General features: G+C 49.0%; 1 protein-coding gene across 1 annotated transcript in view; it reads left to right on the top strand.

Annotated features, from left to right (window-relative positions):
- The window catches only part of LOC121922021 (zinc finger protein 420-like), a 319,204-nt gene that overhangs the window by 263,524 nt on the left and 38,145 nt on the right, over positions 1–17,535 (top strand). Inside the window, exon 2 of the mRNA XM_042450893.1 lies at positions 11,323–11,653. Coding sequence (XP_042306827.1) covers positions 11,323–11,653 — 331 coding nt within the window. The remainder of the gene's footprint in view (positions 1–11,322; positions 11,654–17,535) is intronic.

The following is a 17,535-nucleotide window of genomic DNA, read 5'->3' as shown; positions in this document are numbered from 1 at the left end:
CAGAATGCTGGACATCTGGACCGCTGTGACATTAAAATGTACTGCTGCCTTCATTTCACTAAGGCCTCCACTCTTGAACCCATGAGGACCTTGAGGTCTCTTCCTACTCTATGATTCTATGATTTTAAAATAGCATGCAAATATACCCAGTATATGCAGAATAAAACAATTCCAAAACAATCAAATTTACATCCTGTAGAGCAAAAATGTATTTCCAGTTTTATTATACAGTATAAGTATAATTAGCCAGTGTAACACAGTGGTTGGAGCCTTGGACTACCACTCTGGAGACCAGGATTCAAATCCTCGCTTGGCCACAGAAACCTACTGCGTGGCCTTTCACAAATCACACACTCTCCGCACTTGAAAGCCCTTAGAAAATCCCATGACACCTTGGGGCCGCCATAAGTTGGAAACTACTTGAAGGCACCCAACAACAGCAAAAACAACACACAGGTTGTAGCCAAAAGAAAAATCAATAATCATCAAAGAATACAGTAAAAGATAATAAGGGAAGACTTAAGGAATTAGTAAAGAATGTACCAAAATATAAAGCACACAGCAAATACAAACCTCACAAATACAATTTCTGAGCCTACATTTCTTAAGAGAAGCAACTGATCTCAGTTTATCCTCATAGGTAATTCCAAGCTGGTCTCCTTTCACTGTAAATCTAGATAAATTAACTGATTTAACTGAGGAAGCTACAGGCTCTAAACATCTTAACAAATATTTATTTCTTGCGATTTCATATAGTTTGCAATGTCACAGATAATGTGTGGTGTCCTTGACCAGCTGGTTTCAACAAATGCAGAGCTGTGGATCTCTGGGAATGTTTTTATCTCTGCCTTCCATAAAATTTGACTTCATCGTCTGAAAAGGCAAGTAGACTGGTCTGAATAGACTACCCTTCTGGAGACCATGGTGTGAATCCCTACTCAGCAGTGAAAACCCACTGGGTCAAGTTGGGTGTCACATTCTCTCAGCCTCAGAGGAAGGCAAAGACAAACTTCCCCTGAACAAATCCTGCCAAGAAAACCCTGGATTAGGGTTGCCATCCATGGGAAATGAATTGAAGGCACATGACAACAACAAATGGCATTCTGAAAACAAATTGAAAGAGTTAATTAATCATATTCCATAATATTATATTCATATTATAATCACATTCCATAATATGGAATCATATTACATATTTCAAAATCCATAATCCAAATAATTTTGGATTGTTATGGTTACAAAGCATTAAAAACATGGGTTCTCCACTAGAAGGGGCCAGACCAGAAGTGGGAGTCCCCTCTTTGGACTCAGAGCTCTCTGGCTTTAACCCAACTGCTGCCACACTGCAGAATGGATGCCCTTTCACAACCACTTTAACTGCCACTGCTTCTATCCTACAGAATAATATTAGAAAAATCAGTGTGTATAATAATAATAATAAATAAATAATAAAAGTTTTATTTTTATACCGCCCTTCTTCAAATCAGGGCGGTGCACAGCAAGATTATACAGTACAATAAACACCAATGCTGTTACAGTATACAAAAACCATATCACAATAAAAAGCCTAGACATATTAAAAACATTGCAAACTCATGCCAGTCTATTGTACTGGCAGAGGAAGGGGGGAGGTGAGTAAACATTCGGGGGGGGGGAATATTCAGGGGTAAGCCTGCTCAAATAAGTAGGTTTTCAACCCCTTCTTGAATTGGGGTAGGGAGGTGGCTGCGCGGAGCGCTGTGGGCAGCGAGTTCCAGAGGCTGTGGGCGGAGATCGTAAAGGCCCTCCTAGAGGTAGAAGTTAGCCTAGCCAGCGGAACTCTTAAAAGTTGCTGCCCAGATGATCTGAGGATGCGGGGCGGATTATATGGGGAGAGGCGGTCCGTCAGATATCCTGGGCCCAAGTCATTTAGGGCTTTATAGGTAATGACCAACACCTTGTATTGCGCCTGGAAGCGAATAGGCAGCCAGTGCAACTCTTTAAGCACTGGTGTTATGTGACTGGCCCTAGATGTATTAGTGACCAGTCGGGCTGCCATATTCTGCACTAATTGCAGCTTCCGGGTATGGTACAAGGGTTGCCCTATGTAGAGCGCATTGCAGAAATCCAAGCGAGAGGTTACCAGAGTGTGTACAACAGTTTCAAGGTCCCTCTGGCCCAGGTAGGGACGCAGCTGGTGTATCCACCGAAACTGATAACAGGTGCTCCTGACTGTCACGTCCACTTGAGATGTAAGGTGGAGCGACGAGTCAAGGAGCACCCCCAAGCTGCGTACAGAGTCCTTCACGGGGAGCGTGACCCCGTTCAGGACAGGTGGAATTACTGTCATCCCTGGACCAGGAGAACCTATCACAAGTACTTCCGTTTTCTCTGGATTCAGGCTGAGTCTATTTTCCCTCATCCAGCCCATTACCGACTCCAGACAGGCCACAAGAGGAGAGATGCCATCCCTGGTCACTGCATCAGTCGGAGGCATAGAGAAGACTATTTGGGTGTCATCAGCGTACTGATAACCCCGTGCCCCATGTCTCCGGATGATCTCTCCCAGCGGTTTCATGTAAATATTGAAAAGCATGGGAGACAGAATGGCTCCTTGAGGGACCCCAGATATAAGGGCCCTCTTATTGGAGCACACGTCTCCCAGCTGCACCATCTGGAACCTCCCAGAGAGGTAGGACCGGAACCACTGAAGCGCAGTGCCCCCGATTCCCACCTCCGCCAGGCGCTCCAGAAGGATACCATGGTCTATGGTATCGAAAGCTGCTGAGATGTCCAAGAGCACCAACAGGGACACGCTTCCCCTGTCAATGCCCAGACAGAGATCATTGACCAAGGCGACCATGGCAGTCTCAACCCCGTAACCCGCCCGAAAGCCGGTTTGAAATGGGTCTAGATAATCCGTTTCATCCAGGATCGATTGAAGCTGGAGAGCAACCGCCCTCTCGATCACCTTCCCCAAAAATGGCAATAGCGAGACTGGCCGATAATTGTATTGCAACAGGGGGTCAAGGGAGGGCTTTTTTAACAAAGGTTTTACTATGGCCAATTTCAGATTAGATGGAAATTGTCCATCCCTCAAAGATGTATTAATAATCCGGTGTAACAATGAGGTCACAACCGCCCCCCCCCCTGTGCCACTATACATGAGGGACAGGGATCGAGAGAGCATGTTGTCTTCCTAACACTCCGAAGGATCCTGTACACATCCTCGGTACTAACAGACTCAAACTGATCCAGTATAACTGAGTCCACGGAAGCTCTGGATACATCTGCTCTAGGTTCTGCTCTAATGCTGGCTTCAAGACCTTCGCTTATCCGAGAGGTTTTATCCGAGAAGAAGTTGTTGAATTGGTCACAGCAGGCCTTAGAAGGTTCAAGGATCTGGTTCAGGGCGGGAGGGAGCTGAGTTAGCTCCCTCACAACCCTGAACAACTCTGCTGGACGCGACTCCGCGGACGCGATACGAGCACCATAGAACGAATTCTTAGCTGCCCATATCGCCTCTTCGTAGTCCTCCAAGAGGTGGTCTAGGAGAGTCTTGTCGGCTAAGCGTAGGTGTTTCCGCCAGTGATGCTCTAGCCGTCGCAGGACCCGCTTCCGTGCCCGGAGATCTTCCGTATACCAGGGCTTACGTTTGGAAGCAGGCTTGAGAGGGTGCTTGGGAGCGATACTGTGTATAGCCCTGGAAAGACCGGTATCCCAGATACCAGTCAGGGCATCAACAGAGTCGCTGTCGTTCCCAACCATATACCCCTCTAGGGCTTCTTGGAACCTTTTGGGTTCTATCAGCCTTCGAGGGTGGACCATTTTAATAGGTCCACCACCCCCGGGGGGGAACTGGGTAGAAGCCTTGATCTTTGCCTCCACCAGGAAATGATCCGTCCATGACAGGGCGGAAATATTAGTTATTTCCGCCCACGGATTTTCCATGTCCGTACAAAAAACCATATCGAGTGTATTACCCGCGGAATGCGTCGGGCCTGAGACCAGTTGAGACAGGCCCATGGAAGTCATGGTATCCATGAATTTCCGAGCCGCACCAGATGGAATATAGTTGGCCACGAAGGGGATGTTGAAATCATCCAGGACAAGTAGCCTGGGTGTTTCCAACATCAGCTCCAAGACCAACTGTGTCAGCTCGTTAAGGGAGTCTGTTAGCGCACGGGGTGGCCGATACACCAACAGAATCCCTAGACTGTCCCTGGCCTTCAGGGTCAAGTAAATACACTCGATGTAGGAGGTTTGGCGAACATGGTTCCTGGAAAGAGACAAGGAGTTCTTATGGATCAAAGCGCCCCCCCCCCCCGCCCACCTAACCTGGTCTGGTCCTACACTGAGTACCTAGCTGGCAGGGCCTGAGCCCACACAGCTTCCCCTTCAGGCCCAAGCCAGGTCTCAGTAATGCAAGCCAGGTCACAGTTGTTATTATTATTATTATTAACCTTTATTTATGAAGCGCTGTAAATTTACACAGCGCTGTACATACAATCTTTTAGTTAGACGATTCCCTGCCCTCGGGCTTACAATCTAAAAAGACATGAACACAGAAGGAGAAGGGAGTAGTGGAGGGAAAGGGTAAGAGGTCCAGCAGTTCCTCTCTACCTCCAAGGCCTGGACCAAGGCAGAGGCTTCATAATGGATGGTTAATTGTTTTCCAGGGAAAATACATACTCTCAAGTAGGATAATACATATACAGTACATAGCAATACAGGAAATGGTTCAATAAACAGGCATCACAAGAACATCAAATAGTAAGCGACAATTATGCAATGCCTGGGAAGGCTTCTCTGAACAGGATGGTTTCAACTCCGTTTTGAAGCTGGTTAAAGAAGTGATGGCTCTTGCTTTTGGGGGAAGAAGGTTCCAGGAGTGAGGGGCAGCGAGTGAAAAGGGGCGAATCCGGGATTGGGCAGAGGAAATCCTGGGATGAGACAGCAGACCTTGACTACCAGAACGGAGGGCCCGAGTGGAAAGGTGAGGAGAAAGAAGGTCTGATAAGTAGGGAGGGGCCAGTTCATGGAGGGCTTTAAACGTGGACAGCAGGAGCTTATACTGAATGCGGAAAGGGAGGGGGAGCCAGTGAAGGGATGCCAACACAGGAGAGATGTGGTCAGAGCGGTGGGTGGAAGTGATAGTGCGTGCAGCTGAATGCTGAACAGAGATTAAAGGACGGAGATGAGAAAGAGGAAGCCCAGCCAGGAGGACGTTGCAGTAATCCAGTCGTGAGATCACTAGGGCATGGACCAGGATCTTGGCAGTAGAGGCGGAGAGATATGGTCGGATTTGGGCAATATTGTACAAAAAGAATCTACAAGCCTTGGCTGTGGTCTGGATCTGAGGGATACACGACAGAGAAGAGTCAAAGATAAAACCAAGACTGCGGGCTTGCTGGACTGGTTGAATAGAAATGTTGTCCACAGAGACAGAAAAGGAGTGTTGAAGGGTGGGCTTAGGAGGAAAGACAAGAAGCTCCGTCTTGGACATGTTGAGCTTCAAAAGCCGATGGCGCATCCACTGCGAGACAGCTGTAAGGCACGACGAAACTTGCTGTTCAAGCCTTGGAGAAAGGTCAGGGGCAGAAAGATACAGCTGGGTGTCATCGGCATACAGATGGTAGGAAAAACCAAAAGAGCTGATGAGTTTTCCTAAGGACAGTGTGTAGAGAGAAAACAGAAGGGGACCCAGAACAGAGCCCTGGGGAACTCCAACAGATAAGGGAACAGGAGAAGAAGTCTGGCCACCTGCAACTACTGCAAAAGATCTGCCAGTCAAGTAAGATCTAAACCAGTCGAGAACAGAGTCTGAGAACCCAAGGTCAGAGAGTATATCAACTAGAAGACAGTGATCAACGGTGTCAAAGGCTGCAGACAGATCAAGGCCATTAGCCTTGGCCTGTAAAAGGTCATTCGAGATCTTAGTGAGGGCTGTCTCTGTGGAATGCTTTGGGCGGAAGCCAGACTGAAAGGGATCGAGGATGGTATTGGCTTCAAGAAACTCAAGACAGCGCGAATAGACAACCCGTTCCAAAACCTTAGAAAGAAAGGGGAGAAGAGAAATCGGACGATAGCTAGACAAAGAGGAGGGGTCAAGAGAAGGTTTTTTCACAATTGGGGAAATGAGAGCATGTTTGAAGTCCGAGGGGAAGGAGCCTGTAGAGAGAGAGAGATTGAAGATATGGAGAAGCGAGGGCAGAAAAGAGGGAGCTATAGAGATTAGAAGAGGAGTAGGAATTGGATCAAGAGAACAGGTTGCAGGTTTGCAAGAGTTCAGAAGTGTAGAGAGTTCATCCAAAGAGGCAGGAGGAAACACAGAAAGTTTGTTAGGCGAAGGCGATAGAAGATTAAGAACAGAAGAAGAATCAAGAGGGGCTATCTCAGAGCGAATAGTGGAAATCTTAGAGATGAAATAGTTAGCAAAGTCATTAGGAGAGAATGTTGAAGAGACAGGAGGAGAGGGAGGTTTATGCAAAGTGTTGAAGGTGGAGAACAAACTCTGCGGGTGCCTCTCATTGGCGGAGATCAATGATTTGTAATAATTCTGTTTAGCCATAGTCAGGGCACGTGAGAAGGAAGAAAGAACAAATTTGAAATGGATAAAATCAGCCCACTCTTTGGACTTCCTCCAAAGACGTTCGGCTGCTCTAGAGCAGGACCGGAGAAACTTAATGTTGGGGGTAAGCCAGGGCTGAGGCCTAGTCTTAGAGGAAGAAGTGCGTACAGAGACAGGGGCAAAATGGTCAAGAGTTGAGGAAAGAGTGGAGTTAAATAAAGACATTGCTGAATCAGCAGAATCCCCGAGATTTAGGGAAGAGAGAGATGAATCCAGGGTCAGACCAAGATGGTTAGAGTCGACAGATTGAAGATCACGAAAATGGCGTTGAACAGTATGACGAGGAGGAGGAGTATAAGTGAGAGCAAAGGAGATTAAATGATGGTCAGATAGTGGAAAGAGTTGTTATCCTCTAGCATGTCATGAACAATGTGGGACTTGTTCTTAATGGACCTGGCATTGCACAGGAGCAGAGACAGGGTTTGTGGTATGGTTGGGATGACCCTCAGGTCCTTTTGGTTAGGAGAGGGACAGGAAGGAGAGATAGATATTAAGCCTCGATCTCGCCTTCCCCTGTAACTCAAGTCCACACTCCTACCGCCATACCTTCCCCTGCCCCACACTACCTCAATAGGAGCCCCGCGCTTATCTAGATGTTTATCCCCCCCTCCCCAACCAAAACATATCCCCCATCCGTACCCTCCTTCTCCCCCCATGAGGCAGCAATGATGGAAAGGGAAAGATGCCTCAATCATTCCCTGCTGCTTGCAAGCACGCAAGAACAAAGCACCCTCCCAACAGGAGATAGTCCTTCCCACACTGGGCGCTCCTCCCCAGTGGCGTGGGGGCTGGCGCTGGTGTTTCTCCGGGGGCCGGCGGGCTGGCCTTATGGAGGAAGCCGCTCCCATCGGCTCCTCCCCCTTCAGAACGCCGCTTCCAAGCGGCAAAACAGAGTCCCCTTTTGCGTTGGGCGCTGGGTGCTTCTCCCGGTGGCGAGGGGGCTGGCGCTGGCGTTTCTCCGGGGGCCAGCGGGCTGGCCTTATGGAGGAAGCCGCTATAGAGCCATTGTACTGTCTATTCTCCTTTATGGGTCTGAAACATGGGTCACCTATTGCCAACACCTACAACTCCTCAAACGCTTTCATCAGCGCTGTTTACGCACAATTCTCAGTATTGGATTTTCTGCTAGACTCTTGTTTTGTTTTGTCCTCCTGTTTGGTTTGTAACATTTTGCCTGAGGAAGAAACCCATGAAAGCTTGCAATAAGTCTATTGTGCATTTCAGTTGGCCAATAAAGGGATCACTGACAGATTTTTGCTTGTATTTGTTAAATGGCCAAGACAGCTACCCCCTGCATTATATATATATATATATATATATATATATATATAATTCTAAATAATCTATAATTTCACACACAATCTGTTTGTTTCCCTGCATTGTGGGGCCTTGTGTTTATAATTTATGTATTATTTAGAACCTATAAATTGTACTGAGGGGAGCCTTGTGTTGTTTTGGGCCCTTTGTGTTTTTCTTCCATCTTTGCCCTTGGCCTGAGAGGCCCAATGGGCTTAAGCCACGCCCCCTTCATCTCACAGCCCCTCTCTTCAATTAGGCTCCGCCCATTTCCCCTCAACAGAGACCAACCGCCTGGCTTCCCGCTCAAAGGCTGCAGGGCTCTCAGGAGGAGGCGGGACCTAGATCTGATTGGTGGGCGTGGTCCCGAGTGATGGGAGGACGGCCCAATCGGGGCTCGGAGGCTGCCTTGGGGGCGGGGCCTGCGAGGAGTCTGAGAGGGAAGCAGAGGAAGAAGGCCTCTCTCTTGTCTCTGAGTGTCTCTGGAAGAGAGCGACTCTCGGGGAGAGAAAGAGAGTCTTATTGAGAGACAGAGAGACTCTGAGACCCAGACATTCTCATTATAGATATATATAATATACTGTATAGGAATAGTGTTTTCTGAGAGAGGTAGGTAGAGATGGATAAACAGAGAGAGAGAGTCCAGAGACACAGCTCTGTCAGTTTGTAAAACCAGGAGCTCAAGAGAAGGCCTTGGAGCCCCTTTGAGCCTCAAAGGAAAGAAGGCAGACGTTGGCAGCAGGATCTTTCCTTTGGGATGGCTGTGGGTTGGAGTTCCAGTTCTCACGTCTGATAAGGGCCCTAGGCTTAAGTCATTTGGAAAGGGCAGTTGGAGGGAAGAAGAGGAAGGAAGGAAGGAGGAGGGACTCAGGGAGAAAGAGATCTATATATTCTCATTATATACATACACACACACACATATATATATATATACACACAGACATACACACACTGAAATATTTTACTCTGAGAGAGGTAGGTAGAGATGTTGAGAGAGAGAGAGAGAGAGAGAATGGGGGGGGAGTCTAATCTTAGAATCCAAAGACAAAACTCAGTCAGTCTGTAAAACCAGGAGCTCTCCTTGCAGCCCCTTTGAGACTCAAAGGAAGGAAGGAAGGAGCTTCCCTAGATTTAATTCAAAGGCATTTGGGCCCAAGAATAACATTTGCCTTTGGCCCAAATGCATCTGAGGAAGGAGACTCAGGGCTAGGAAAGCGCATTCTGCCAACTTCCACTCAAAGGATCTCTTTAGATATATATTCTTAGATATATTTCTGATATTGATATTCTGACACAGAGATTCTGAGATATATATATATATATTCCACTTTTGCTGTTCTCAGTTAAAGCATTGTAAGATATTCCCAGCCTCCCAAATATTCTGGGCTATACTCAAGGGAGGCAAAGCAGAGCAGTGGTTTGAGTGTTGGACTAGCGCTCTGGAAGACCAGGGTTGGAATCCCCATTCCCTTTAGCCATGGAAGCCCACTAGGTGACCTTGGCCAAATCACACTCTCTCAGCCTAAGAGGAAGGCAAGGGTGAACCCCCTCAGAACAAAGCATGCCAAATCCTAAGGAAACTCCATGATAGGTCTGCCTTAAACTCTCCATAAGTCAGAAGGGGTTTTCAGGCATACCAAAAGAACAGCAAACTCACCAAAACAACCACCACCAATAGAGAATATGATTCTATGTTTAGAGCATAACTTGCTTTATTTTGACTCAGACCATTGGTCCATCTAGCTCAGTGTTGCTAAATAACTGGAGGCAGCACTTTGAGGATTCAAGGAAGATTGTTTCCAAAACCTACTTTGAAATCCTTATTTATTTTTGGTATTTATTATGATTGGCGCTTGGGATGTTTATGCCTGGATTCCTCCATTGCAATGCTCTGTCTGCTGCACCCTTTGCCTCTCCGTAGAAGCTGAGGGTCAGTGCAAAGTACTAAGTGTTTGTAACCCACCCTTAGGTTGAATGAAGCACTTGGCTGAGGCACCAGATGTTGGCAGACAGCAGGGGCACTTTCTCTTTAATGGAGGATAAAGTTTCTCCAAGGATGAGAAGGGTTACCCAAAGAAAGGGGTGGGAGTACTGACAAAGGTCCCTCCAACTATCAGCATCACTTAAAATATTGAGGGAATTCTCCTAACCTTGGAAGAGGCTGGGGAGTTTATCACACAGAGGACTTTCTCTGAATGAAAAGAAAGTGGGGCCAGAACACATTCACATTCATTCGCTAATTCAGCGAATTTATGTGAATGTGAATTGCGTTCGAACTGGCTTCCCATTGCCCAAAAATAGTATGACATTGCCTGAATTTGCGTATGGCAGTCTATCATGCAATAACATGAAATCCCATGTTTGCGTTTGGATTGGCATTGGATTATACTTCCAATTTCCATTGTCTGATAAACTCCTGGGTACCTTTAGGATCGTTGACATCTGTGTGTACCAGAACTCCCTGAGGAGGACTCCATCTCTGGGTGAATGAAGAAGGTTTCATTAAGAAATATGCAAGAGTGCAATGAAGCATGATAAGTATTCAAACATAAATAGCATCCAGAGCTAAACAAAATGGCAATCTGGAAACCGGAGAGCGGAGTTGGAGAGGTGCAGAGGGGTGATAATTCCCTGTCCCAAGAGGAGACCATGGACATTGGGAGTGGTTCAGACTGGGGTCTGAGGGTGAGACGGTGAGAGGGAGATGCTCTCTATGCCCACGAAGGAGCCAGGTTTTGGGACCAAGATTGATATCTGAGAACCTACCCTCAAGGGGTGTGTTATCTTGAAAGGTAACAAAGACCCAGGAATCGACATTGGGATTCTGGGCAAAATCAGTGATTGGATGAGGACAGCCCCAGGCTGGATGGAGAGGGCTGTTGGCTGGAAGAGGGCAGAGGGAAGGTGGACCGAATTGGCTTCTCCTTCGCCTCCTGGTGCAAGAGGAAAGGGCAAAGGGCCTGGGCTGAGGAAGGAGTCAGAGTCCCCATTGAGCTTGGATTGCAGCATTACCTGGGTCACAACCATGTCCTCAGTCTCTGCTCCTTTCTCATGGGAAATGCACCTGGGACTCCAAAGGTCATCCTGGGACCTCTTAACAGCATGTTGGCCCCAGATTTAAAAATATGGAGACCCCAAATATGTTGCAGGTGTACTGACACGGGGTGTCACCTTGTCTTTTGCTTCGGGTAGCAAACTGTCCTGTAAGCAATGTAGAAAGATTAAAAAGCAACTGTCCTTTAAGCAATGTAGAAAGATGTACTAAAAGGGGGCAATGAAAACGAAAGGCAATAGGGAGAGAGCAAATGGAAGGATGCTGCGTTGAGAATCTGAGTAATGTGGATTTAGCTGTAAAACGTCTCCTTCTCTCAAGAGCATTTACATGATCTCTTGTTTTCCATGCTTCTTTTGGGAAGAGCCATGCAGAGGAGCTTCAGGGAGAAGATGCTCAGTTCTGAGGTCCAGCGCCAGCACTTCAGGCAGTTTGTCTTCCAGGAGGAGGCTTTGGGGCCCCGGGAGGTTTGCAGCCAGCTCCACAATCTCTGCTGCCAGTGGCTGAAGCCAGAGAGACACACCAAGGCTGAGATGATGGACCTGGTGATCCTGGAGCAGTTCCTGGCCGTCCTTCCCCCAGAGATGGGGAGCTGGGTTCGAGAGTGTGGAGCGGAGACAACCTCCCAAGCAGTGGCCTTGGCAGAGGGCTTCCTCCTGAGCCAGGCAGAGGAGAAAAAGCCGAAAGAGGAGCAGGTGAGCTCAGTTGGAGGGGCTATTATTATTATTATTACTATTATTATTATTTTGTAGATTTTGAATGTTATTGTACCCGGAAGACACGGTTTGTAGCCAGATTACTAACTGGGTTTGGCTACAGGAAACCTGTGACTCCCATTATAAAGAGGTTTGCTGGTTACTGATTCAGCTCCAGTTCATTGTGCTAGTTATGTCCTGTAAAGCTCCATCTGGAGGAGGAAGAGGAGCAGCTGAGGACGTTTCATCTGGTTGTTTTGCTGGACCATCGCTATTTCTTTGGAAGGGATTTTGAAAATTCTTGAACAAACTGAGGCTTAATGTAAACAAGAAAATAGAGTATGCAAAGCGATCTTGTAGCACATTTGGACTAACTTCGAAAGAAGTTGCAAGATAAATAATAATAATAAGTTTTATTTCTATTTTCCCGCCTCTCCTGACAGATCAAAGCGGGATTACAACGGTGTTTCATACAATAAAATATCTAACGTTACAATTTAAAAACAATTTAAAACCATATAATATCAAAATAGACTGGAAGATCCCTTTGCAAACTGATATTTCAGACTTACACAGCTATTTCTCTGAACAAAAGGGGGCTGCTGGTTACTGGGAACCCGTGACTCCCCCTTTAAGCAACTTTGGTGGTTATTGATTCAGTTCCAGGCACAATTCATCCAGCTAGTTATGTCCTGTATCACTCCGTATAGCTTCCTTTGAGTCTTTTTGAAGGAACATATTCTCCCACATGAGTGTATCCTTATGGTCCTGTCTTGTGGGAACGTGGGATGGAGCCTTCTCAGTGGCTGCCCTTGGGGTCTGGGACTCCCTTCCTGGGGCGGTTAAACTGAAACTAGTTTTAATGATGTGTATTTCTATTACCTTAATCTTTTTTATTAGTCCCTTATGTTTTAATAGTTTCACTTCTGCAGATAGCTTGTTTTTAAACTATAATTTGTGTATGCATTTATTTTTGTGTCTTCTTCTTCTTGTTGTTGTTCTACTTCAGGGGTCGGCAACCTCCGGCCCGTGGGCCGGATGTGGCCCGCGAAGGCCTGGCCGCCGGCCCCCGGCGGCTCTTGCCACTGCTGCCGCCGCGGCAGCCGCCCGTCGCGGCTTTTCGCCGCTCTGGGCGCCGCCATTTTGGGTTTGGGTGGCAAAATGTGGCGAAGTCTCGCGCAACCTTCCCTGAGTCCACGCGAGACTTCGCCGCCATTTTGGGCGAAAAAATGGCGGCACCATAGCGGCGCTATGGCGACGCCATTTTTTTTTGCCAAATGGCGACGAAGGAAGGTCGCGCGAGACTTCGCCGCCATTTTGCCACCCAAAATGGGCGGTGCCCAGAGCGGCCGCCGCGACAGCGGCGGCAACGGCAGTGGGCCTCTAGGAGGCCCGCTACGTCTCTCTGGGACCCCCAGGCGGGCTCCCAGGCGGGCAAGGGGCCTCTGCAGAGCCCGCTGCCATCCCTGGGGCCCTGCAGGAGGGCTCCCAGGGCGGCAGCAGGCCCTGCAGGAGGGCTCCCAGGGCGGCAGGGGGCCTCTGCGGGGCCCTCTGCCATCCTGGGGCCCTGCAGGAGGGCTCCCCAGGGCGGCAGGGGGCCCTGCAGGGCCCGCTGCCGTCTCTGGGGCCCGCAGGAGGGCTCCCAGGGCAGCAGGGGGCCTCTGGGAGGCCGCTGCCACTCTGGGACCCTCCAAGCGGGCTCCCAGGGCGGCAGGGGGCTTGCGGGGCCCTTTACCATCCCTGGGGCCCTGCAGGAGGGCTCCCAGGGCGGCAGGGGCCTCTGCGGGGCCCTCTCGCCATCCCTGGGGCCCGCAGGGGGCTACCAGGGCGGCAGGGGGGCCTCTGCAGGGCCCGCTGCCATCTCTGGGGACCCTGCAGGAGGGCCCAGGGCGGCAGGGGGCTCTGCAGGGCCCTCTGCCATCCCTGGGCCTTCAGGAGGGCTCCCAGGGCGGCAGGGGGCCTCTGCAGGGCCCGCTGCGTCTCTCTGGGGCCCTGCAGGAGGGCTGGCAGGGGGCCTCTGGGAAGCCCGCTGCCGTCTCTGGGACCCGCAGGCGGGCTCCAGGGCGGCAGGGGGCCTCTGCGGGGCCCGCTTGTCTCTGGGGCCCTCCAGGCGGGCTCCCATGGTGGCTGGGGGCCTCTGGAAGGCCCAGTGCGTCACTGGGCCCTCCAGGGGGTCCTCCAGCACTGGCAGGCCCCCCCCAGCTTTTTTGCTGGTCCTCGACGGGGCCTAGGCCCCGTGAGGGGCCAGCAAAAAGGAGGAGGCCTGGCCCCCGGGGGTGGAAGCTCCGCCCCCGGCATGCGGCCCCGCCCCTGGAGGGTGGAAGCTCCACCCCCAGCACAGAGCCCCGCCCTGGAGGGTGGAAGCTCCACCCCCGGCATGTGGCCCCGCCCCAGAGGGTCGAAGCTCCACCCCCCAGCTTCGCCCCCCCAGTCGCCTGAGGGACAGCAACCCGGCCCCCGGCTCAAAAGGTTGCCTACCTGTTCTACTTGTTCTATTTGCTGTAAATCTCCGTGATTCCGAGTCCTGAGGGGGGAAACAAGAGATACAAATGAAAAAAAATAATTATAATGATGATGTAAATCTAGCTACCATTTCCCAGGTTTTTTTCTTCTTCTCCTTTCTTTTCCTAATTCTGTCATATGTTTTGCATCAGGCTATAAAAATGTCTCAGGGTGCTGTTTAGGTTTACAAAGTGTAGCTAATGGCCCTCCACAATCTGGATACTCATTTTTAGCAACCTCCTCGGAGGATAGAAGCCTGAGTCGAGCTGTGAGCCCTTTTGCTAGTATTGATTGCAACTTATGGTTTGGTGAGCGAGTGGCTGCAGTATAGGCATTTACCACTGGCGCCACCATGAAAGGAAGATGATGAAACACTAGCAGAATCCAAGACTGTGTTTGTGTATATGAGGAAGAATGCACTATGTGGGATTGATCTGAGTGGATGTCATAACCTTACGGAACTACAGATCCCAAAATGCAGCAGCAGGAGGCAGGCACAGCATTTAAAGGTCCCTAGCTCGTTTGAGAGTGTAAAGCGAAAGCTGCCTAGAATAAATGCCTCTTCGAAGAACCTCAGCAGTCATGAGTGAAACTCTATTCAGGAGCAGGAGTTTGTGTCTCCAGTCCTTCCAGACTTGCAATGGCCTTTGGTTTTCCTGGCTGGCAGTCTTCTTTGTATGGGCTCAGTTTTTCTCCAGCGCTAACAAATTCTTCTCTCGTCTTCCTCCCTCCCATTTCTGCTTTTGCTGCAGGATTTGTTTTTGAAAGAGATGGCCCGAAGAGAAGTGGTCCTTTTGATCCAGTCAAGGCAGACGGCCCAAATGGATCACACAGGAAAAAGAAGGAATGTCCTCCTCATGAGTAAGGGCTAGAGGGTAGTTTGCGCTTTGACTCCCTCTTCTCAATATGTCTGAATATCAATTGCAGCATTTGGACTATTTTATATAGCCTAACTAGCACTTTGAAATTACAGGCATACCTGAAAGTTAACAAGCCTCTGACAGTGAAGTATATTTTACAAGGGCCCTTATCACATAAGGGGTTGTGCAGCGCAGATTCGGACTCACTCCTGGTCCAGCCATGCGAATTCACGTTATAATGTGATGTATTATCACACCTGATTGCTTTCTAGTGCAGTCGTTCCGAGCCGGATCCAAAGTCAAGCCGGAGTGACTCCCATTTTGGTGAATTCGGTAACAAGCGAACTGACAAGAATTGCTTCTAAGCTCACTTCGATTTCACTCCAATGGTCTGGTGTGGAATGCAACTTTGCTTCCATCCTGGGTGCAGCCCCCACAACTTCCGAGGTCTCACATTTCCCATAGATGCCGTGCTGCAATTTTGTCCCATTTGCTTCCAGTAACTCCCCCGCACTTCCATTGCTGCCAAGGAGAAGTGGGTGTGTTTCGTGATGCCATCGGGGAAAGGCAGAGAGCTACTGGGGAATGAATGTATTCACGTTTTAGGTGGACAGGAGACATACTGATGAGGAGGGGGAAACAATCTGTTTCAATGCCACTAGGGAAGGCTACTTGTGTGGCTGGAAGAAACGGACCAGTATCTTCCAGAAAAGAGTGCTAGTTGGGTGCCAAAAGGGACCATATCTTCCATGAGAAAGGCTCCTTGTGGGCTGGGAAAAAACAGACCTATCGCTCCAGAAAAAGACTGCTAGTTTGGGTGCCAAAAGGACTATGGGCGGGTTACAGACCGCCATTTTAGTACGTAATGAATACGTAAGGGTTAGGAAGGGGTGGTGCTTCCACACTCCCCTAACCCTATACAATTCTGTACGTACAATTCCACAACGGCCGCCGTCATATTTACGTATCAGACGCTGTCGTCCGCACGTGTCGCGCGTCTATGACGTTGCGAGTCCGCCCCTGGCGCCTTGTGACATCATAGAGGCGCCGCTTAAAGAAGCTCCATTTTGGAGCTCTTTTTGCTCCGTAATGGTTTGGCTGCAGCGGCTCCCTTACGGAGCAAGAGCGGCGGCGGCAGATCGCCGCAAAGCGGCGGTTTATAACCCGCCAATATCTCCCATAGAAAAGCTCCTTGTGTGGCTGGAAAAAAACGGACCATAGTCTCCCAGAAAAGAGTGCTAGTTTGGGTGGCCAAACGGACTCTAAAGCCATAGAAATGAAGCAATCTTTCACGTGAGACTAGCATTCACTGAAAGTGGAACCAGGAAGTGGCCCCTTCTTCACCCCAGAAGCGCAAGGATCAATGCGTTCAGACCCCCACTGAGCATGCGCAAGGGTCCAGTTCGAATCATTGAATCTGCATGGTATGGTACTGGTGTGGTAATCAATCACTCACTCCACTTTGACCCTGTAATTACCACAATTTTTTGTTCTCTAGTGTGATAGTTCATTCGAAATGACTGCTACGGAAGCGCTTCGTTTTAGAGTTTCAGGTTCACAGGTGATAAACATCAAGCACTTTTTATACCAGACCAGCCTTCCTGTTCCTCCTCATCCTCTTTGTTGCTAGCTTTTAAAAGCAAGATTGAAAGATGGTGAAGGAAGATATGAGAAGCGCAGATTTCAGTACAGTGGTGCTCGGGTTACGAAATTAATTCGTTCCGCGGCTAATTTCGTAACCCGAAAACCTTCGTAACCCGAATTGCCATAGGCGCTAATGGGGAAAAAAGCCCGGCTCATTTAAACAGCGCCAGGTTTTTTTCGTAACCCGAAAAAACCTTCGTAACCCGAAACAATAATCCATAGGGATTTATTCGATCCCGAAAATTTCGTAACCTGGGTAATTCGTATCCCGAGGTACCCTGTATCCAGTTAGAGTGGGCATGTCTACAGAAAGCAATTCAATAAAGCTATGTGGGAAATGGTGTAGCCTGCATTGGACATGTAGGAAGGACTGGAAGGAGAGAGAAGGGTTAGAAATCCCCTTCCTTTTTTCTTCCTCCGAGGAGGTGGAATAAGACCAGGTCTAAGTGTACAAGGACATCTCCTCAACCCGATGGACTCAGAACACCTCTGGGAGGCTAGATCAGGTAGGGAACAGGATCTCAAGTGAGCCAACAAAGGGCTTTGCTGGGTGCCTACCTCTTTGAGAACTCCCTGGTCCCCACAGAGTCTTGTTCTTTTTGTTTGCTTCCATCACAAGTTGCCTTGTGGATGGCATGCTTTAAGTATTTTCAATTTTCTTGAGCACCTGAAAGAATTAATTTTTTTCTCTTTCTGCAGGTGACTTTGAGGAGGTGTATGTGGATTTCACAGATGAGGAGTGGGCCCTGCTGGATCCACCCAAAAGGCCCTTCATCGGGAAGTGATGGAGGAGATTCTTGGGGGCCCTGTCCTCTCTGAGTAAGGCTCCCTCTTTCTTGGATTGTGCAGCTTAGAAGTGCTGAAAGTAACCCTGAG

This window comes from Sceloporus undulatus, chromosome 2, assembly GCF_019175285.1.
Source record: "Sceloporus undulatus isolate JIND9_A2432 ecotype Alabama chromosome 2, SceUnd_v1.1, whole genome shotgun sequence".
In the NCBI taxonomy this organism is placed as follows: domain Eukaryota; kingdom Metazoa; phylum Chordata; class Lepidosauria; order Squamata; family Phrynosomatidae; genus Sceloporus; species Sceloporus undulatus.
Note: the sequence above shows the minus strand (reverse complement) of the source record. Positions and strands in the feature narration are given on the sequence as shown.